The 24,547-nt window shown below is 43.7% G+C and overlaps 1 protein-coding gene across 3 annotated transcripts in view; it reads right to left on the bottom strand.

Annotated features, from left to right (window-relative positions):
- LOC311062349 (growth factor receptor-bound protein 10-like) overlaps positions 1-24,547 on the bottom strand; it is a 63,760-nt gene that overhangs the window by 24,601 nt on the left and 14,612 nt on the right. For 2 of the 3 annotated variants that reach the window (XM_084081323.1, XM_084081324.1), the window contains exons 3-5: positions 22,071-22,164; positions 15,033-15,267; positions 14,182-14,305 (exon numbers count right to left, since the gene is read on the bottom strand). In XM_084081323.1, coding sequence (XP_083937449.1) covers positions 14,182-14,305; positions 15,033-15,267; positions 22,071-22,164 — 453 coding nt within the window. The remainder of the gene's footprint in view (positions 1-14,181; positions 14,306-15,032; positions 15,268-22,070; positions 22,165-24,547) is intronic. The other variant, XM_084081325.1, reaches the window with a different exon arrangement.

Raw genomic sequence — 24,547 nt, 5'->3', positions numbered from 1 at the left:
TAGAGCTCCCTCACGGTTTCAATTCTCTCTCTCTCTCTCGTGAAAAGTAACCCCCAGCCTCTCTGTTCTTTCCCCACTGCTCTCCATTTCTTCCCCCCCATTCTCCCCTCTCCTTCTCTACGTTGCTCCTCAGCTGTATGTGAAATACTAGGAGGGGGTGTGTGCTGGGGCACCATGTGTACCAGATAATGGCTTATCATTTCAGGACACAGCAGAACAACCTACACGGGTCCATTTGGACTCCCAGGGTGAAACTTGTTCTTTGCTGCACGACGCTATAATACAGCGGAGTATACGTTTACCACTTTCAACCTGGTGTCCCTATTTTGGGCATTATAGGTGAGAATGTACAAAAAAAATAAAAACGAATGCGTCTCATCATGGGCTATTTTCACATGCCAACTTGCTACACATATCACTCCGGGTTTTACCGTGATGGTTGTACAGAGAGGTTCTCCTCTATGTCGGGGCTGGACGTTGGGAAGTTGAAGTATTTTTTCTTCCCCCCCTTCCTGAGCCGTTCAGTTCCATCTGAAACCACGGATCACGTGTCAGACATAAGGACTTACAGGGGCGGGGTGGGGGGGGGTGGGGGGGGGGGGGGGGGGGGGGGACAGAGCGTGGAGGTGGAGGAGGGGCTATAAGAGGCAAGGGCATTGCTCAGCGTTTCTGCCCTGCCTCAGGAGAGAGGTGCCATGTGTTTTGAGAGAGACACACGCACAGAGAGGGAGAGAGAGCGATAGAGGGGAGGGAGGGGAGGGGGCTGAAAGAGGGCGAAATTAGGGGCAGGAAAGAAAAAGGTAGAGGGGAAAAAAGAGTGGAGGGAGGAACAAGAATGAAACAAAGGCAAAAAAAGAGAGAGAGAGAGAGAGAACTAAGGAGGAATGTCAGTAATGTAATACTGAGTCATAATCAGGCTCATGTGTGGGGCGTCCAACCCAGCTGGCCCCTAATACAGTCTGCATGAGAAATGTCAACCACCGCCCCCCCCCCCCCCCCCCCCCCCCCCCCACACACACACACACACACACACACACACACACACACACACACATCAGAAATGTAAACTATGCTAACCATCTCCAGCCTGTGAGGTTTTTGGTGGTTGACTCCAACGGTCTCACAGAGAGTTTTAACACATCTGGGGAGAAATGTAGCACCGCTGTCTCATTGCCTGTGTGTGTGTGTACACAACGATGATGCGCGCACACACACACATACACACACACACACACGTAGATACACAGTACACGTACTGTACGTAGCCAACACGTGAAGGAGTGAAACAATGGTGTGAGTAAAGAAGGAGAAATGGGTGGACGGTGCGTGACGTGTGTGTGTATGTGTGTGTGATCTCCTAGCACTCCACTCATCACATGGAGTCAGCAGGCCACTTCCTTCCTTCCCTCCCTCCCTGTGCTTCCTCCATCACTGCTTCCCTCCCTCCTTCTTTATCTATATGCACTCCTGTATTTATAAACTACACTCGTTTATTTTCCTCCCTCCATCTCCCGTCATTCCTTTTCATTCTTTGTCCTTCTTTCATCTTTACATGATCAAATATTACAGTCTTTCTTTCTTTCTCTCTCTTTTCCCCATCCCCCCACTACAATTGCCTCGTTCTCAGCTGGATTGGGGTAAGGGGGGGGTTATTGGTCCCTGTGCTGCTTACAGTAATCAATGCTAGGGGAAATAGATTATTTCCATTTCTCTCCTCAAACACACACGGTAAGGGCACTGAGCGGGAGTATATTGGATTGAAATGTCATGAACAAATACCCGCTTGCACACACAAACACAGACACACATTGCATGCAGGGGGTCAGAGGTCACACAGTAATCTGCGTGGGGTCAGCCCATTTGACCAAAAAGGTTTATGGGCACCTAAACCAATCAGGCTACACACACACACACACACACACACTCTGAGAGGGTACAAATGGACCCAAATGGACCCGTAAGTTCTGTTTGTACCCGCTCAGAGTTAAATTAACACTCAGGGGTTTACTTTGCAGGCACATACAACCAATTGCATGGTTTTAAGCTAATGCAGCTCTTTTCCTAAGTAGTATGACGGCATTGCTCGACTGGTCTGGAAGGGAGGCAAACTGTCAGAACCAGACTCTGCACAAATTATGAGCTGGGAAAAAAAGCATACGCAATTATAGGATGAATAGGTCAGAGGAGAGGACAAATAAAATATTGTTTGAAAAGCGTCTTTCCGATAACAGGATTAGGTTAGATAATTGGGTAACGTGTCAACCACATCGCTAACGTCACCCGGTTCGATTCCGGCTGGAGACGTGCATTGCGTGTCTCGACCACTCTCCACCCCTGCTCAATTTCCTGTTTCTCTATATTGTCCTGTCTGAAAAAAGAAAAAAAAAAAAGAGCAAACCTTTTAGGAAAAAAATACCATTTTGAGAAGTCCCCCTGGCAGAGAGTGTGTTCCAGAGAGTTCCAGAGCATGTCAGAGCTCCCTGACAGCAAAGGCCTGGTCACACTTTGTCATGGGACTGGCTGTTCCGAGCAGCCAAAAGGCCCTGCCAGAGGAGCTCATGCTGTGCTTCACCTCATGGAGCAGCTATTCTCAACCTGTGGGGCGGGCCCACTGGTGGCCCATGAGGGTATTTGAATTCAGCCCCCAAATCATTTGCACTACAATTTCAATTATAATTTAACAATAATATTAAACGAATAATGTAATTGGTATTGGTATTCATAGTGATACCAATACCAATAATAAGAACTTATATACTGTTGGTTCCATTCATCATAGCCGGACACAATCAATTGATTGATCATTCAAATAAACATGCTCTGAAAATGCACGTGGCCCACCCATCTTACCACTTAACATGGCAGCCGATAGAGGATTAAAACCTTCACAGTCAATACCAGAAAGGTCCATGTTTTCAATGAGCACACAAAACATTTGTTGTGAATGATCAGATGAACCAGGATAGGAAACTGACTTTTACACTGGCAACATTGGTTGGTATAAACGCCAACAGGAAGAGTGGAAAAGCCCCACCAGTGCCCCCTAGAGTTCTTTTTGCTTGTTGCAACCAACCGGACCAAAGTAGTTTGGCTTCCTTTTAGAGCCCCACAATCTCACTAGTTGCAGCTCAAACTACAAAAGATAACATTCTTAGTTTAGTATTAGTGGCAGAAATTACACTTATGAAAGAAGGAGCTAACTAGAGGAAAGACCATGGGGTCACCACAATCATTTGGGTTCAGCCTGAAATCTAGCCATTAGTTTTATTTTTAAGGTTTATCTTGTGTGCAAAGTGGATATTTTGCCCTGAGAGTGGCACTGGAAGGAAAGTTTTTCAAATTGACAAAACATTGGTGAAAAAAACATTGGTAAATCGGTGGTCTAGGACTCTCCGACCCCAAAATCTGGCATTAGTAGGGCTCTACATTTAACTTTCCTGTCTATAGCGCCAGGTTTTCATGTGAGCGAGTAACTGTTTGGCTAGGTTGAAGCTAGCGGCTGCTCAGACAGAGCTCATTGGCCATGCATGCAGACATGCCAAACTCAATTTCACGCCACTGGAGGCCCACCGCAAATCCTTGCAGTGGATCACCTCTTCACAACCTGACAGTGTCATGATGACTGACACACGCACACGCACACACACACACACACACACACACACACACACACACACACACACACACACACACACACACACACACACACACACACACACACACACACACGTCAGTTCTACTCCCTTCATCCGAAAAAGGCCCAAAGTAATAAAACAATTCATACTCATTTAATTTGTTCACGGGAGGACATTAAATAATTATTGATATCAATAGAAAGGGAATCCATAAGGTTAAAGAATGGTTTGAAATTCCTAGGTGTGATTATAGATCTCAAACTCTGTTGGAAGCCACATATAAAATATATCAAAAGTAAACTAGCTAAAATCGTTTGGTATTCTGTACTAAACAAGGGAGCTGTTGAATCAGAAATGTTTGCATATATTGTATTTTTCACTTGTCTGGGGGAATGTATATGAAACTAGAAAAAGTGCTCCTTGGAGCACTTTTTCAGATGTGAAAAATGCAGGGCAAAGGTTTTTCCTTAAGTTTTACACATATCTGTGCAGTTATAGGTTATAGGTTGTAGGATCAAGTGGCATTTCTTCCTCGGCCTAGTGGGAATGTGCGTGCAAAATTTCACAGAAATCACATGCTCTGTTCATGATTTGAGGCATTTTGTTCAAAACGGAGCACTCCTGCAAACTTTGGAGGCAAATCTTAGCCAATCAGGATGGAATTTGAAAATCTTAAAGAATTTGTAATACTTCTATAGAGACTATATGACTACAGAGATACTGTGTACCGATTTGCGTGATGTTTGGACAAAATCTGTAGGAGTACTATAAAAAAAATCGTCCTCAAAAATATTTATTTAATTTGAAATTTTAAAAAGACATCAACATCTTTTTAAATTAAGAGAAGGAAAGTATGATTTAAAGGTAGGGTAAGTGATTTACTTTTGTTAAAATATGTGTTAAATAGCTCTATATTCTGATAGTAATCATTGCTATAGTGTTTGTTCAGTAAAAGGAGTCTCTCATGTCTCTCCAGCTCTTTATTAAACAGAAAATGCATTTTCAGTGCCCTCTCCTGATTGGCTTAAATGTTGTCACCTACCTGAATATGTACTATATTCTGTTTACTAAAAAGCTGGAGAGACCCCTGTGACCAAACAAACGCTTTGTAGCAATGATGACTATCAGAATATAGTACTTTAACCTTTTTAACAAAAAAGAATAATAAATAAAATCACTTACCCTACCTTTAAGTGAGTGTTATGTATTTTTAAAACATGTAAATTAAGAACTAATGTAAACACTAGATGCGTTTCAGTTTTGGGAGTTAAACTATGGAATAGCCTCAGTGATGAGTTGAAATTGTGTAGCTCTCAGGTTTGATTTAAAAAGCAAAGTCATTGAGTATTAAATTATTGATTTTTTTTCTCTTTATCTTGCAGCAGATATTCTGGTTGTTTTATGGATTGTAAAGGATAGGCAAATAATAAGCATTGTGCTTCAGCCTATTCCTTTTTACGGTCATTGAATTTGGATTTTGTATGCGAGTTGGTTGGATATGTACATTTATAATGATGATTTTCTTGTTTTATGTGCACACAAGCGTGTTTTGGTAAACAAAGGCAGAAAATAAACCATTCATTCAGTCATACAGTATATTTTCAAATGTGCCATGTAAATAATTATTTAACCTTTTTATTAGAGTAAATAATGTGCAAATTGATGTAAATTGCATTCAGTGTCCACCTGTTACGAAGCATAGCTATGCAGTATGCAACTATACAACATCAATTCAACACGCACCTGATTTTCATTAGGGAGAGACTCTTGGGCTGCTACATTCTTTATCTAACACAAGGCCGGCCGGATGGTGCATTACTCCTTTTAAACTTAAACACTACATTAAAATATGTGTCTGAAAACATTCCGAGGCGAGAAATACTGTAGGCAATGCAGTAACATAAACATGCCTCAGCAGCACTGCATCTCTCTTTATCTCTGCCTCACGCAGAAACCAGAAACATTTAATAAAAGCAAGCAAAAAAATGTCATTCTTTAAGTCTAAAAAGGCCCTGCTAGCAAATCATTCGGGTGCAATCTCTGGTGCACAGAAAATTCCTTGGCAATCCAGCCAGTAGTTTCTGAGATATCTTTGTGACCAACGTGCTGGACGGACCAACAGATGGACTGATGGATATAGCAGAGCTAAAAACATACAGTATATACATTTAACAAAATTAGAGACAACAGCTTTAAAGAACATCATGGCACATTTAGCTCAATGAAAAAGTTATTACATATCTAATCAATAAAAACAACAGAGGAATCAAATTAAACCTTATGAACCCAGTCCCACCCAATATGTATGCAGCAGTGACACCCATGATGTCAGGTCACCATAGTTTAGCCCAGCTCTCCAACTCACTTGTGTTTGTGTGTGTGCAGAGTGAATTAGTGACATGAGTTTAACTCGATGCTCTGCTAGTTTTACAAATCTGTCACCCATGTCCAGCAGCACCATTCCAAAACTTTGGAATTGGGTTCATCTGTAATGTGACTGTGCGTAGGTCATGGGTTCAACAACCCTCACCCTCGGAAACCTGTGAGATCTTTCCACCAAGGACACCAAGTTTTGAAGAAACAAACCAATGAGTGGGGCTGAAGAATACAGTGTTTGGCTTTGCTGAGTTCACTTGAAGCCAATTAAATCCTATATACTTCATTGACTGGGTTCATACTTGGCCCATTCATTTTTCTACACCAAATCTCTTCACTGAAAATGGGCGATCTAAAATCTTCTTTTACATAGGCTATTACGCCTATTATGGCATGCCCAGAGTCGGGTTCAAGTGGTTTACATGGATGTCATACTCTTTTTGTCATTGACCCTGATAACTCAATAACAGTCAAACAACGGTAATAACAGCTGCAAAGCAGTCCAGATCCCAGTCGTGCTCATGTGAAGGATGAATTTCCGCTGACATCATTGTCTGGGTTATCTTTTTAAAATGGTTCTCGGGAGAGCCTCGCCCTGAAAGAAAGCTATAGTCTGCCAATGTGAATGACACCTTTGACAGGCCTAAAATATAGCATTTGCTGAAAGCAGCCATTGTCGATTATAGGCCTAGGGAATCCCTGCATAATACGAAGATGCAAGAAGCACACATTAAACATATGCGGTGGCCCGGGCCACTGGTGTGGCGGTCTGGGTACCTAGGCTGCAATGCAGCCTGACAGAGTGTCGCGGGTTCGAATCCCGACGACCTTTGCTGCGTGTCACTCCCCATCTTTCTCCCCATTTCCTGTCAGTCTACTGTCCTATCAAATAAAGGCTAAAATCCCAAATTTGTTTGTTTTTTTAAAGGAGAAAAAAAGGTATGTGGCACACATTAACACATCCACTGCCAGGCCCGTAGTCCTACGGGCCGTTAAATCCAACCGTTAACTGCCGTTCCCGTAGTCCTACGGGGCGGGTGTTTTCCCATGTTAAATCGTGCAGGTGCAGATTCCGGATTTTTTTTGCACTTCCGGTCTCGAAGGGGGCGGGCCGGAAACAAAATAATACTGTTTCCGGTTTTTCTCCCGCCTCCGTTTCCTGTCTAGCGTCTAGCTTTGGACGCCATTATCTCTGGCTTGTTGTTTTTCTCACCACATCCACCATTTTAGCGTTTTCCTCTCGTTCTCCAGAATGCAGTGTCGGATCGCGGCACGGTTTTCAGCGTTTTGTTCGGTCGGGTCCCGTGTTTGTGTCGAACCAAATGAACGCGGATTTTAAACGGATTTAGCGGGGCCTATGACGGAATCAAAAAAACAAAAAAGGTAAGAAATAGCGTGGCACTACGATGGACGTTCTGAGATTAGCCGATGGCAGTCAATGTGTTAAACATATAAGTGACAGTGTAATGCAACTGTTTGCATCACAGACATACAGTACTGGACATACATTATGCAGAGACTGCTGTAAAGGTTTGTCTGTTCAGCGTTAAAATGTAGTTGTTTGCAGAATGTAGTGGAGAAACCGCATGTTGGTGTGTTTGCACTTGTACTGAAAAATGGCTTGTTGAAAGGTTAGGTCATCGCATTATGACAGCAAGCAAAATAGAGTTACTGCTTTGCAAACACTTGAAAGAAATGTGTTAACCCACATAACACACACACACACACACACACACACACACACACACACACACACACACACACACACACACACACACACACACACACACACACACACACACACACACACACACACACACACACACACACACACACACACACACGTCTGACTAATACATTTGCTCAGACACTCGTGGTTCCAACTTAGTTATGAGTCCTCCCTAGGCGATGGACTAAACTCAATTTAGTCCTTTAACCATTAACTATTTAACTGCCAGAGTATATACTACTAAACAAGGCCCAGACTGCCACTGTCGATTTTCTTGCCTTTTCAAGTAGTCACAGAATATTTATCTCCAGTATGATTGATCCCCTGATGGTTGCTAATCATGGAGGGTTTCACTGTGCTTCCGCAAAAGAAAAAAATGTTATCGCAACCTCCCATTCGCTTGTTATACAGCGTTAAAAATAGCATGTTTCGCCAAAAAAACACCACAAAAAAAACAACACAGGAGCCAAAATACAGGATTTTTAAGTAATAAGTTAACCAGGAAGTGAATGGAGCAGTAAATCTTCGGATCGTGTTATCTCTGGTTCTGTGTGGAAAAAAAGGAGAATATGACGAGAAATCTTGTCCATGGCAGTCAATGAGTTAAGGAAAGCATCTGCGTCATTTTAGATTTTAACCACTTTAAATCATTATTTTATACTTCGGCTATTCAAAAATAACAGATATACAAGCTCATAGCGCGTCACTTCGTGCCATACTGCAAGCTTGTATCTGCTATTGTTTATAAATACATATCATTTTGGGGGTCCTTGACATGACAATGTTTGAGAACCACTGATATAGCAACATACGTTTTTCAGAAAACTGTTACGATTTAGAAGACATTTCTAAAATCGGCCTCAGGTCTTAACCGACGGTGCGAATCGGTTAAGAGAGTCCACAAATACAGTATAATGATTTTGTCAGTAGCTCCAAAGAGCCAGTGCCTGTGTGATATATGTAGTACATACAATATGTACAGTACATCAGTCTGATGATGACATTCACTAGCATCTGCAGATCTTGACACACACGTGTGTGCACTCACTCTCTCATACACTCACTCTCTCATACACTCACTCTCTCACACACACACACACACACACACACACACACACACACACACACACACACACACACACACACACACACACACACACACACACACACACACACACACACACACACACACACACACACACACACACACACACACACACACAGCACCTGATCTGATTGCAGTGGATCAGGAGACCCTTGCGTGCAAAGGTACATCAGCTGACCACGAAGAGAGGGAGAGGAAAGAGAGAGAGAGAAATGGGAAGGCTTTGTATGACTCCAAGCTTTAGTATTAAATCATTTCTTATAGCGTAGTAAATCACCACCATATCCCTAATGTCCTTGGCCGCATATAAAAGCAGGTAGTATAGTACATAAAGGCAAGAGTGCAAAAGCCAGAGCAAACCCCGGGTGGCTGATAAAGACATGCCGCAGAGAGGACATCTATCCCTGGAACCTTACCAAGGCCCTGTATAATCCATGGTATTATGGTGGAATTGTATGGTGCAAGATTGCCCTCACCACAACTTGCGTGGGAAACTGCAATTGTCAGACTCCAGTGCAAACTACGCTAAGGCTACTGAATTAGCTCAGCCTCTTATCAGCAGAGCTGGGTTCGAGGTTAACTAAGGCCGCTGGACAAATGGACCCCCCCTACCCCCATTACTTCTAGAATCACAACTGGGCTGAGCTAGCTTAATGGCAACAGTTCATGATAGCCAGAAAGGGTAATCCATTTATGTTATCAGAGATCGTAAATTCATCACGCAACGCAGACATGCACGCAATTTATCGTGCGGGATCCCTGTACAGGAAAAAGTTAATGATGTGACCTTGTGTGCAATGAAAAAAGGTTGAAGCTTAGTCAGGAATGTTAAGACTCCAACTCAACAGCTGGATGGAGAGGGGAGGGAGGGAGGGAGGGAAGGACAGAGAGGTGAGAGACAAAGAGTGGGAAAGAGGAATAAAGGGAGATCAAGAAAGTCTGAGAAAGGAGGTCTTTTTTTGCTAGTGAGATTTCTATGCAGTGATGTGTCCCGACTCCCTTCCACAAATCTTAATTTTCGATGCATCGCACAATGATATACTGTGTACATTTTCAAGCACTGCTGTACTACGGAGTATAAATTAAGTTTTAAGGCATGTCTGAGACTAGTCTGTGTTGTTGTCTAAGTGACTGGTTCTCTACATGGGGTCTGGGGACCCCTGGGTGTCCTTGGGTGGGGGGGAGGGGGGGGTCCAGGATTTTACAGTGTACACAGGGGTCCCAGAGATTAAAATTAAAACAAATCATCTCATTTTGACTGCAACCCTACCTGCACTGCCCACCGCACCAACCCCATACACACTTGTAAGCACGCACGCATGCACGCACGCACACACCACAAAGCTCATCCTTAGTCCTTGCACCACCTCACGTCTTCTAGCTCATGTGAGACATTACACAACATGGCATGCAAGCCGAGCCACAGAGGCCTGGAGCTGAACACAAAGACGCAGCCAGTCTGTCCCTGATTCAATGAAAGCTTATACATCTCAGATCTGATTTGATCGCCTACTGGTTTCATCTAATCAGGCGCTAGACTGACCACGGGGCGTTTTGGACCATTACAGCATATTAAGCGTGTGATACGTCTACACGCATCCAGATGAAGCTTGTAGAGACGTGTGGAGTTGGAAGATGATCTGCAGTTTCCCAATGCAGGAGACACTGGTGCAGCCACTTACAGTATAAACCCTACATACTAGGGCCGGGCAATCAACCAAAAAACAAAACCGATACGAACTAATAAACAACTTGACCAGGCAAGCTCACAGCTTGTCGATCTTGAAAGTAGGAATATTGCTTAAAACCAGGAAAAGAACATACTTTTGCCCAGTATTACTATATCCCAAATCCCCCATATATTGATTGATTGATTGAAAATGTTATTAGGCAAAATAATGTAAAACAACACAGTTACATTTATAATACTTTTGTCTAAAAGGTCCGACCAAAAAAAGTCCTTGTGGACTTGTTTCCGTTGGGGTCCTTGAATTAATTTCATAGACATATATAGTAGCAACCAAACATTTCAAAAATCAACATAAAAATACAGAGAAAAAATACCACTATGTACAAAAAAAAAGGATGAAAAATTAAAAATATGTACAAAAAAGGGGGAGGGGGGTCGTCTGTCTACCGGGAAACTGGTACTACCTCCTCTTATGGCCTCCAGAAAGATGAGTTTTTAGGGCTGTTTTAAATGAGCCCAGCGAACTGCATTTTTTGAGGGATGGGGTTAGACTATTCCATACCTTGGTGGCCGTGCTGTAGAAGGAGAATTTGCCCATGTTTGTTTTATGGGTGGGTGGTACCAGATTGTTGTTTACGCTCCCTCTAGTGTCGTGACTGTGGGTGTCACTAACTATCAATATAATATCCATATATTGTACAGCCTCTTAAGCCCACGGTGCAGTTGTGGCCAGTCAGCCTCATGGTATGTGCCTAACAACACTAATTAGGACAGGCGCCGTAGCAGTTCGTCCGCGAGTTTCCTGAATTATGGTATGCCCACAGCTTGCTAGCAAGTGCCGTGGGAAGAATAAGGTAATAAAGTGTAAAATGATGTTAAATGCTTGTATAAGTTATCCGAAACCAAACAGACACAAACTGATAACTTGACACTTCATTTATGATTAGGAACAAATGAAGAGTATTCACCTTTTGGTGAAATTCTAAATAGCCAATATGGTAGTGATGCGCGGGCCGACCCGTAACCCGCACGTTGAACCTGTGCGGGGCGGGTTATGAAAAAAATCACTACAATATGGTATTTTGGAAATGTTTACAAAATTCGTCACTAAACCAGTTATTTCATTACTTTAGTTGATTAATTGATTATTCAATTTCTGGTCAGACAAGGCTTCATACTGACTTCTTGGGACTTTTGGAAAAGAGACGTGATGCAACCCCCTGCCAACTTGTGCGCGCGCGCGCGCACACACACACACACACACACACACACACACACACACACACACACACACACACACACACACACACACACACGATCCTTTGTGCAAACTGCAAAGTCGCTGTCTGACTCTTGAACATGTGAGATGATGTCAAGGAAATGCATAAAAAATGCCTTGTCTCGCCTAGTGTGTGTGTATGTGTGTGTGTGTGTGTGTGTGTGTGTGTGTGTGTGTGTGTGTGTGTCTGCATGTATGGGAGTGGGGATGTGTGTGTGTGAGTGTGTATACATACGTGTCTGCGTGGGTGTGTGTAAAGGGTCATCTAAAATAACTTTTATTGTTCAGGGTGGGCATCCTGAGAACATCTCTTACGAGGACAAAAACATTCCCTGGACAGGGGGAAGGAAGGGCTTGACAGTTAAAGCCCTTAAAAGTAGCTAGCATTTGACCAGTTTCAACCTGGCCACCTCTTTTGGGAAATAGTCGTGTTTATGGGGGAAAAAACTAACTAATGTAAACTTTGAGTGTCCATTTTTCCAAACTTTCGTGAAATAGACGATCTACAAGTCTCAAGTCGCAATGCGCTGTGAGCTTGTAGATCGGCTATTTTCACTATTCGTCATACGACAAAGTGTTAGCTCTGTGTCAAACACTCTAATGTTGTTGTAGCATTCCCGTCCCGCGTGGCCCCCAAATACAAACATATTTGTCCCGATGATGGTCAATGTTCTTATGGATGGAAGCACACAGTCACTGGCAGTCCAGCAGTATGTTCCCGATGTAAAATCTTCGTCGTTGCTCAGACGTTATTATTCCGGACTGGTCCAACCCACAAACCCAACTCAACTCCTGGACCATGCGCCGTCACCTTTATACATCCTCGACCACCACGCTTATGTCAACATGACTCAGCCATAACCATATAAGGAGTTCCCAATGCAGCTACGCTCAAATATGGAGTGTGTTGTCTGGAATGTGTCGTCATAGAATCAGGCACAAATATGGGTGTATACTGACGACATCAGGATACACGGCATAAAAGGGACAAGGACTGATAGACACAGCGATCTCCATATATGGGCATATCAGTCGGATCGGCGGTGCAACGTGAAATAGACGAGGCGTGAGGGTAGTGGCCCGAATTCTAGATGTACATTCCCATTGTACACTCTCAGAGTTATGGGGTCCTTGAAATTAAAAGGTTTTTCGAACCACTGGTATAATCCACACACACACACACACACACACACACACACACACACACACACACACACACAGTGACACTCTGAGGGAGAGCGGACAGCGTGTGAACGGGAAACGAGCGTCTGTCTTGTCAGAAAGGGAGGGGGGTGGCGGGCGGATGCAGAGGGTTCAGAGAGCTCTGAAAAGCAGACATTCCCAGCCGAGCTCCGGAACTCTGCCCTCCACACACACACACACACCGTCATCCGCATCCTGGAGACACCACTCACCTCCTTAAACAACAAAACACTACTGCCGCCACCGTTGTGTGGCTGTGTGTGTGTGTGTGTGTGTGTGTGTGTGTGTGTGTGTGTGTGTGTGCACAAGCTTGTGCCTGGGAGATTGATAACCACCCTTCCACAATAACACACACAGTCAGATAACCCAGGGTGAACTGTTGTGTAATCGAGGGAAAGGCTCTCACTACAGCCAAAGTACACACACACACACACACACACACACACACACACACACACAAGTACATAACAGGCCAGTCAGCTGATTTAAGCACACCACACACACACACACACACACATATAAACACACTCTCGCAATGAAGTTCAAGTACAACAACCGACAGAACAAGGAACATAGGATAATATCACATGGGTGGTTTTCGAGCATTCTAACTCATACAATGGTCAAATACTACTACCTACACCGTGTTTAAGCTAGCCGATCAACGAAAGCGACCAACTGACACACGTAGGGCTGGATCATGAAACTTTACTTGACGATTAATTGTCACACAGTTAACTATTTAATTGTATTTTTGGCATTGAACATTGGAACATATAAATAATAAAGAATTACATTTCTGTTTCTGCTTTTAGGCTTTGTGAATAAAAACTGCACCGGGTACAAATTACAAATAACTGTTTTTTACCATAAACGGCAACCATAAATCAAATATTTAATGTACCAAAATAGGATAGCATATTTAATAATTTTACACTTAAAAATAGCAGAAATAGCCAACCTAAAAGGTAACAACGCGTCAGTTAACAATGCGTTGTGAGCTTGTAGATATGCTAGTTCCTCAATTTTTAAGTGTAAAATTATCTACAAGCAAATATATGGAAACTTTTCAACATGGAAACGATTATGACGATTATGGCAAAATAATTGTGATTATCTCAAATAGCGGCGATATTATGTAATAATTGTGACAGGCCTACTCACATGGTTGTCGTTGGCCAGGATGGGGCTGAGGACAGGGGAGCCTGCAGGGCTGCAGAGCTCAGGGAACGGGTTGATGATGGCTGGGAGAGAGGAGGGACGCATCTGCTGCTCTTCCTGCAATCGCCTGCAGAGGGGGACAAACAAACACAAAGAAAAACACCACAAATTCAAGATTTCAAGAGGGATAACATGTGTGCGTGCGTGCGTGTGACAGACACACACATAGGGCCATACATGCACAGACAATCAAAAGGAACACAGATGAATGAGCATTACAGTCCAGGTGCCCTTTATGTTAATATTCATGGTGGGCATGATATATTTTTGTTTTGTTTCTGCATTCTGCCCAAGGCTTGATTCTGCCAGCAGTGAAAGCAGTGATAGTTTTTAAGAGACACTGGCTGGGGAGGTTAGGAGGTACTAGTCTTGCGAGCCAACTGCCAGGAGGTACAAACACCTCTGTAATTCCTCTCTGAGTGACCATAAACACAGTCGTAAGAAATGGCATGACAAAACCTCCATGACAAATTTGCCACAGCACGTCGGAGATCCTGGTGAAACCACTGGCTAAAGTGCTGTACCAAGTGCTTCGGCAGCTCGAGCGACAGACGAGCCGTGGTGTTGCTAGGCAGATTACTGAGTGGGCCGAGTCTAGCGCTCAGAACTCAGCTGAGACGTTAGGAAGTAGAACATGAATTTTGTCCTTAAGAACTTTGTTCGGTGTTTGCATTAAGTTCGTTTCGAGTATGCTGCAACCTTAAGAGATCTTTCAAAGACATTCCCTGCTAAACCAATTGCAAGGACGTTCTATCACAGAGGAGGATGCAAGGTGATCAGAACATTGTGTCTACCTGATGTGCATGGGCTGAGAGCGTCGCAGCCTCTCCCGGGAGGGGGAGCAAGGGGGCAGACGTGGGACGGGTCGCTGGTGGGCCTGTTGACCGCGCCCCAGGTGGTGGGGAGCGTGCACGTGGCCGTTGCTGTGCAGGAGCAGCGCCGTGTCGGACTGCGTGCTGCAGCTGGAGTGCACGCTCTCCATGGACGAATTCATCTCGTTCACCAGTTGCTCCAGATCCACATCATCATCTAGGGGGAGAGAGAGAGATGTAAGACAGAAGGAGAAGGAAGACAAAATGTCAACAAGATGGGTAGGAAGGAAGAGAGAGACAAAGACTCTGAAAAATGAAAAAAGGTGGGCACATTACAAAAATACCCACTAGATGTCACCAATATAGAGATGCAAGGTTTTTGCCTGACAGCAACAATAAGCATCATGGGTATATGACAGTCTACATTAATACTACATTAAGGAAAGCTAGGTCTTTTAATCTCTGATTTGCACTTCCATCTCCTGCACCAAGGTTTATGGCACTGCCTCTCCATGGGGTCAGCGACCTGCACCTGCTGCTTCCAGCAGCTCTCCTGCTAAATGATTCTTACCGCCGATCTACACCTGATAATTTTCGCACACACGCCCATATACGCACACACGCACTTTTAGATCCAGTCCTATTTTAAAGTCTGTGTATGCGGGACTCGTGTATGCGGGACTCGCGTATCCGCACGCCTGGTGTAGCCGTTATCATTGATATCAGTTGGATCTCAACAAACACGCCGTACACTAAGCACACGCTCGCTTTGAAAAGTCTGGTGTAGATCGGCCGTTAGTGGACACTTACAGGTCTGTAACTCCAACAGTGTACAAAATACAAATGGTGTACACTGCCAATCTACACTAACAGTGTAGATTGGGGTCCCAGAGATAGAGATGGTATGTAATGGGTGGTCCGGCACTGTCACTGGTCACTGGCACAACAGAGACACCATGCGGTGTGTGTGTGTGTGTGTGTGTGTGTGTGTGTGTGTGTGTGTGTGTGTGTGTGTGTGTGTGTGTGTGTGTGTGTGTGTGTGTGTGTGTGTGTGTGTGTGTGTGTGTGTGTGTGTACTATTGTGAGAGCAATAAAAAGTGGGGTCATTTTAGGGTGAGGTGTTGGGTTATGCTTAGAAATGGGGTTAGGTTACAGTAGGGTCAGTGCTTGGGCATTTTTGTGGCTGAGGTTAAAAAGTTAAACAATAAAAGGTAAGCCGTGGAATGTTACGAATGAAATGAAGTGTAATGCGTGTGTGTGTGTGTGTGTGTGTGTGTGTGTGTGTGTGTGTGTGTGTGTGTGTGTGTGTGTGTGTGTGTGTGTGTGTGTGTGTGTGTGTGTCACACACAGAATTCCTGACATTGTTGTACACTGGAAGGAGACTGCTCACCAGTACAGTATGTGGTACAGGGTGGTGAAACACTGAAAGACACATGCCAAGAGTTCAGGGTTCAGAAATACGGTCTGAGAGCTCTCTCTGGTCATTAGGGAATTCAGTATGCTGTGCTCTGGGCGCACACAGACCACTCCCGACTGAAAAGCCTGAAAATGGAGGATGAAGTCGTTGCAAAATGGGATGGTTGAAGCTTGTTTGGTACTCCAGACAGTATACAAAACACATCTACATGTAACAAAACAGGTTATGTCGCCATGGTTGCGGCTGCCCAGCTGTGGGATGGCCCCGCGAGCTATGGGATGAATGGGGTTGCCAGATCCTGTGCACATATCCCCCCACGGGTATGGACTAGTATTTTGTAAAGTTTCTAACTTTGATAAAGCATGGTCATTTTTTTCAGCTGCAATGATAAATGACTGGCTGCAGTAGGCCTTGTCAATGAAGGCCCTTTTCTTTCTTTCTTTCTTTCTTCGATGTTTCTTAGTTTCATCATTAAACATGAACAAACTACTTCACTATGGTGCTGGTCACACCAATGCTGCGGTAACTTGTGATTATGCTTGGAAAGCAATATTTCTATATACACAAACAAACACCAGCAGAACCATTTTATACTTCCTAGCGATTCTCACCATTTCCGGTTTGCCGTTATCTCTACATAAACAAACTGCTACACAGCGGTGCTGCTTACACCAATGCTGATAAAACTGATGTAAGAGTCATCCGATCCAATGAACACAGGAGTAAACAGAGAGATACTGGCTACAACAAACTGTTCTGAAAAACATCTGAAGATGTGACACGCTGTGAGCTTGTAGATCTGCTATTTTAGAATATTTTCTGTCAATATTTTAAAATATAAAATAGGGCTTATCACGATAGACATAATATTGCTCATTCCTAGCAAACTCAAAACATGGACAGAGCCCGACACAGTGTATGTACTATACTACATGAGACGCACGCACACACACACACACGTCTGGGACAGGACATCATGTGATGGTGGGGGTCATGTGCAGGGCAGTCAAGCATTTAGGAAGAATGACAGAGCACATGAGGACAGAGGTTGAAAGAACAGAGAGAGACAGACATCAAGAGAGACAGGAGAGAGAGAACGCAGACTGACTAATGGAAGAAAGTGGAATGTAGGGCTGCAATTATCATTTATTTTCTTTTACGTTTATGTAAAGATTATAATTGATTTTTTATAATTAAATTGATTGGACTGATTAAGCCCTATTTTATATAGTCACACAGCTCAGCTTGTAGATCGAAAATAGTTTTGCTAGTTTTGATTGTTTTTAATAAGGACATAAAATCGATGATATTTTATATAATTGATTAAATTGATTAACTGTTGAACCTCTAATTGAATGAAAAGGTAAAATGTTAGAGAACAGCAACTGAACAAACGGAAGAAGAGAACAAACCGGCTGCAGATGAAGAAAGCTGGAGTGTGAGTTGAGTGAGTGAATGTACGATTGTGCGTGCATCTTTTGTAATGTCTGCTCTGTACTATTTGTGTATCTGTCCTGAGCACAGTCCATACAGGAACGGATTAGTAATTCCTTCTGGTTCGAATAATCTAAAATTAAAGTAAACTTTTATCTGATAGTGTAACACTGAATCCAGTTCCACTCTGGGTACTGAGTGAAACAACAGCCTGTTGATTATTGTGGTGATGTGCATATGCAGCAGCTCCCACCACAGTAAGTAGCAAAACACATTTCACTGGGTCGTCAATGACGGACAGGGACGGACATGGGGCATGGGGACGGGCATGGGGACGGGGCATGGGAAGGTCAAGTAACCTGAGCTCCACGGAGGGTTTAAATATACAGCATGTCTGCCTGGGAAGCAGTTGTGAGACACCTCTATAGTGCAGAGTCAGAATGAAACCGTAGCTGGCTGACTTTGACACCGACCGCGTTTTTTCACTGGAGTCATCAATAGGCCTATCGCACACACAATCAGGGAAAGTTCTAGTGGGGAAGACAGTGATACGTACATCTGCAAATGGCCAATGACAGCCGCATGTCCACAGCCAATCGTAAACAAAAGCAGGAGGCATGAATGCACATCAAGTGTGCAGAGGAACTCTACATACTGATCTGGAATGTTGGTCTTTTCATGTGGTGGTGGCACTGGTGAGGAAGGCTGGTTGCGGTCTTGCGGAAGGGAATGATGAGAAAGGTGGACGGCATCCTGATGAATCCCTCCCATCCCCTCTATGATGTGCCGAGGCACAGACAAAGTGACTTGGACAGTCCTTAAGTTTGTGCCAGTAGCCATCAGCCTCCACAACCAAGCCGACTCGATTCTGGCTCATCACATGCACACTACTGGGAAATACTACAGAATTATGACAGATGCTTGTTATAGGTGCTGTAAGTGATAGTAAGTATATGTTTTTTTGTTTAAAAGTTCAAGCTCTATATTCTGATAGTAATAATTGTTATAGACAATTTGTTCAGTAACAGTAACAGTCTGTCTGTCGTATGTCCTTAGACCTTCAGCTCCGTTGCAGCAAGCCAGTCCAGTGTGTCATTGTCTAGGTCAATTAATCCACGATCACCAGCCGGTGGTCGGTATTTGGGGCAGCTGGTCATGACGTGTTCCAATTTGTAATGGATCCCTGCATTCGCAATGGGCAGTGTGTGTCTGTGAGTCTGTGAGAACCCACTTCTGCTTTGCTGCTCCGAAACGTCCCACACCGGTCCTCAGCGATTGAGGGTTGTCCACTCCTTACGGGGGAGGTGCTGGTCAGGAGCATCTGTGGGATCCTCGATGTACAGGTGAAGCCTGGATGGTTCTGCTGCCATCCCCTGGTCCCTCCATCTTGCCTTTACCCAGGAAGCCTTGGAGGTGTCAGCTGGTGTTCTGCGAAGCAGGTCCTGGGCCTGTGTGGCGAAGGGGGCCGGGACTTGGAGGTGGGATTCACTCATCAGTGGCTCGTAGACATCCAGAGACAGTCCATAGGGCGCATTGAGGGCAGCGTCCAGCTTCTTGACATGACTACATATATCATCCAGATAACTAATGTTGTAGGCTGGCTGACACAGACACTGTACATATCTGCATCATATTCACTATTTATGGTCTGTACTCTGTATATATCATTCATTCAAGCGATAGATGTATATTCATTCTTATATTCACTGGTGATAGATTGTTCATTATACATAGATTTATTGATAGAATAATATACATTATGTTAACTCAGTCAGACCAAGTGCAGATGGCTAGGGTCAGACTGTTTTATTGTTGTTTTATTTTATACTTTTAGTGGTATTAGTATTACCTATCCTGTGTTACAAACTTACTGCTGTTGCTTCCATGACATCTGAATTTCCCCACAAGGATCAATAAAGGTGGCCTGGGCCGTAGCGTGACGGTCCTGGCACCCTAGGCTGCAATGCCAGCCTGACAGCGTGTCGCGGGTTCGACTCCCGTTCCCGACGACCTTTGCTGCACGTCACCCCCCATCTCTATCCCCATTTCCTGTCAGCCTACTTTCCCTCTCTAAATAAAGGTATAAAAAGCCCCAAAAAAAATCTTTAAAAAAAAAAAAGGATCAATAAAGGTGTATCTTATCATATCATGATAATACTGTACCTTACTGCAAATTGCAAATAATTGGGCAATACACAAGTAAAGATAAACTACCATACGTTATATTGTAGAATAATACCCACAGCATGACACTCTGCAGTGTCCCTAATGGTTAGTTAGTATAGTTCCTCCACTGACTCTACCCATGGCCCAGAGACCTATGGTACAGAATAAACCCCCCCCCCCTCTGGTGAAGGTTGACCTAGAGGCCTATATTAATAACCACATTAACCCTGTCCCAATTTTAGAAAAAATCCTCAAAAATAGCCTAGGCCTATATGCTGAATTTATACACATTATACACCAGCGCTGCTGCGATGTACAAGTTCATATGTTGCGCCATGTTGTACCAATTGAACCCAAGCATCCATATTCTGGGGAGAACATTAGCCAAAAATAGCAGATCTACAAGCTCACAACGCATCACACTCTTCGCAGCGCAGCGCGTTGTGAGCTTGTAGGTCGGCCGTTTTCGGCAAAGAAATTTTGTGTTGACAGAAAAAAGCGGAGACAACTCGGGTCCAGTTTACCAAGTCTAGAGGGTTTAACCTCTGTCATTTTAGATGTTTGCTTTGGCTATTCAAAATGATCAGATATACAGGCTCACAGCACGTCACTTCATGTCGCGCTGCAAGCTTGTACATCTGATATTTTTTATTTATTTTTTTACTTTTATGGGACATGACGAGACACAGACAGGACTGAAATTGACCAAGAACAACAAAAAAACAAAAACAAAAACAAACAAAACAAAATTGAACACAGACAAAAAGAGAGTAGATTAAAAAATAACCAAGATACAATGGGGCGGAGTTCACGTCAGAGTATCTGAGGTGCTCACCTCAGAGAAGGAGTATTTCTTTAGGATCAGTCTGGGTCAAGGGATGTGAGGGTGTTTATGAATGTGACAAGCGGTTGCCATCTGTCATAAAATGTGGCAATTGAGCCTCTTAAAGAGTACTTTACCTTTTCCAATGATAGAAATGACATTAAGTCCTTGATGTACAGTAAGTCCTACATCTGCTATTTTTTAACATTTTTGAAAGATCTTGAGTGTGAGAACTACCGATTTAGAAGCATTTGTAGAATCGGCCTCAGGTCTTAATGGGTTAAGTGTCTAGTCACTGTGTTCAGAATAACCACCTATATATGACACTGTCACACAAGCTTGACCAGCCATCGCCTCAAGACACCAGAAGATCCACACCCCCGGGAAGAAAGGCGGTCGGTAGAATTCATTCTGAAAAGGCCTGTGAGTTTTCCAACAAGATTCTCAGGATTTTCCCCTGAAGGCCAAGGGCTTTCTGGGAATATGCTGACTGACTGACTGACTGACTGACTGTGGGCTGTGCAAAGAAGGACAGAGTGGCAGAGCAAACAATAAAACGTTTGTCTTTAAATTCTCCATCTGGACAGCAGAGAGAGAGAGAGACAGAGGGCGAGTGGGAGATTGAGAGACCGGGGGGAGAGAGGGGGAGTTCTAGGAAGAGAGGAAGAGCGGTATGTGTGCCAGCAGACAGTTTAGTATACATTATAACCCTATGGAGCAATGTATGCAATATCTGTATGAGAAAAGTGCATGTGGTGTGTGTGTGTGTGTGTGTGTGTGTGTGTGTGTGTGTGTGTGTGTGTGTGTGTGTGTGTGTGTGTGTGTGTGTGTGTGTGTGTGTGTGTGTGTGTGTGTGTGTGTGCATTCGCAACAATGCATCTGCAATAAATCTTGTATCAGCTGTACATTAAGATGAGGTTAAGATGCAGACCGGACAACGATTTGTTTAATTTTTGTTTTTGGATGCCAGATGCTATGTATATGTATGATTGCTATGTGTTGTCTTTTTGCTCTGTTTTTGTTTGTTGTTTTATTATAGACATTTACTACAATTGCCATATTGATGTGTTATATACCTGAAAATGCCAAATAAATATATTGTTTAAAAAAAAAAAAAGATGCAGACCGGACATGGAGCAGCAAAACAGAAAAAGAAACAGGAGAGGAGAGGAGAGGTTACCATGGTGATGTGGAGAGTTGCGCCTGGCTGAGTGCTGAAAGCGTGGAACAATCAGCTCCTCTGGTCTGTGAGAGGAAGTCCTGTCCACAGTTTCCTGTCAAATGCAAAGAAATTCAAACCCCTGCTGAGACTGTGTGGTAGGCTTAGCTACGTTCGACCTGGCATCCCTAATTTGGGCATGTCATTAAAGTCGAACATTTTCCAATAACAAAAATAGCAGATCTACAAGCTCACAAGGCATCGCGATGCGACACGTCGTGAGCTTGTTAGACTAGGCTCATACGACGAAGTACATAGGGCTTGAGACTTAACCCACATTCACGCCAGTTCACCCAAAAAAAAATCACCCCAAAAATGATTTATTTTCTATCAATTACACACCCCATGAAGCCTTGAATTCATGGAGATTTTTTTGTTTATGTCGCATTCCTAAGTCAATAATTTGATGACCGGCGGAGTCTCCTACCGGAGACATTAGCATCTTTCCAACGGTCATCAAATGATTGGCTTAGGAATGCGACAAGAACAAAACAATCTCTATGAATTCAAGGCTTCATGGGGTGTGTAATTGATAGAAAACTAGAAAAAGTGCTCTTCGGAGCACAGGTCTCCGCCAGGTCAGGTAGATTATTGTGGCCTCCTGGTGGCGCTATAATAAGGCAATGTGAAAAGGGTGCCATTTCTTCTTAGGCCTTGCATGGCAATCGGACACTGCATTCATGATTTGAGGCATTTTGTTCCACAAATGTGTTTAGCTAAATTAGACCTGCTGGTGGCGCTATAACAGGCCAATGTGAAAGGGTGGCATTTCTTACTCGTTCTAATGGGAATGTGTGTGCAAAATTTCACAGAAATCGCACGTTGAGTTCATGATCAAACTTTGGAAGCCAATGTTGGCCAATTAGGATGGAATATGAAATATCGGACACTTCCATCTTGATCACATGACTATAGAGATACTGTGTACCGATTTGCGTGATTCTTGGACAGAATGTGAAGGAGTAATAGCAAAAAAATTGTTTTGAAAATAAGTATTTTTTTGGGTGAACTACGCCTTCAAGCCTTAAGTGGTTAACAACATATATGTATGAACTAGAGTTTCGGGGGGCTACGCCCCCCTCAACCCCAGCCGCGCACGGAGCCCAGCGTGGCCGTGTGTATATTGGGGGACCCAAATCGCCGGAGTAAAACTGTGGAAAAGTGTTTTTGAAAAAGGAAAAAATTTGAAGAAATAATATTTGTTATGTTTCAGGGGGTCCACAGGGGGTCCCCAACGCGCGGGGACACCCCTGGAACATTGCGGACCATTTGGGTTTTTTTTTTTTTTTCATGACGGTGGTTGCTTGTTTCTGGCGCTGGCTGTGCAAACCTGGCAACCCAGCGCATGCTGCCGCACGTTACACCAGAAATGGTGCCTGGAGAAAATGGTGACCAAAAAAAAAGTTTGGAAAAAAAGGGAAAAAAACCCGCAGCGGCTGGCTGCTGTTGTGGTGATGAGGTCGTGCGCACGGTAAACGGTACGAAGCTGCCTCCCCTTCCGTTTTGTCCGACATTTGGTGAGTAGAATTAATTATGTTGCGCGGTGGAAAAGGTGTAGTGAGCAGTGAGATGTCCCCTACGCAAGGCGTAAATTCAGCGCGGCCGCCGTGGCGAGTCAGTTGGCGACATGTGGTCTGGCGGTGCGTTGTTTATTCGATAACAGAGCTGTGGGGTGTCGACACCGAGGGTGCGGAAGTCGGTCGCCATTTATATAGTTAGAAGGTTCATTTTCTTAAGGACAACTTCACCAATTGTTTTACCTATCTTTATATAAATAGTCCTCACCAATACTCATAATATGGTACAATTGTTTGTCTACTCTGTCTGTGTCTCAAAGGAGGGCTGTGGACAGTTCAGAAACCCGCCTACCAGTGACATCATCGATGGGGAATCCAAGCTACGGTAATAGAAACTGCAGGCTTTCTATTCCTGGAAAGTTAGCATGCTATAATGGAAGCCATTGTTCTCGCGATAATGAAAAAAATAATAATAATACATTGAAAACTTGTTTGAAAAAATAAAACCTGCCTACACTGAAGTCACTGGTAGGCGGGTTTCTGAAGTGTCCACAGCCCTCCTCTGAGACACAAACTGAGTAGAATTACATGAAAATTGGTGAAGTTGTCCTTTAAGATAATAGGAATGTTCCTTTCACATGAAGTAGGCAGGTCTGCTTTCCAGGAACATCAACTCTGAAGGTCAGTTCCGTGTGGTATTCTGACCTGCTGACACACATTGGAGTTTGCGAGAAATTTCGACCCCATGACCTTTTGACAGACAGTGTACCACCTGCATGTCTTAAAGCAGATCCATCATTCCTGCACGAAGGACTGATGCAAGCATGCATAAAAAGTAGCTTTTTTTTTTAGCATACACTTGAAAACACATACATTGTGTGTGTGTGCGTGTGTGATCACATGAGCACTAACACGCAAAAC

This window comes from Gymnoscopelus microlampas (assembly GCF_963454915.1).
Source record: "Gymnoscopelus microlampas genome assembly, chromosome: 15".
In the NCBI taxonomy this organism is placed as follows: Eukaryota; Metazoa; Chordata; class Actinopteri; order Myctophiformes; family Myctophidae; genus Gymnoscopelus; species Gymnoscopelus microlampas.
Note: the sequence above shows the minus strand (reverse complement) of the source record. Positions and strands in the feature narration are given on the sequence as shown.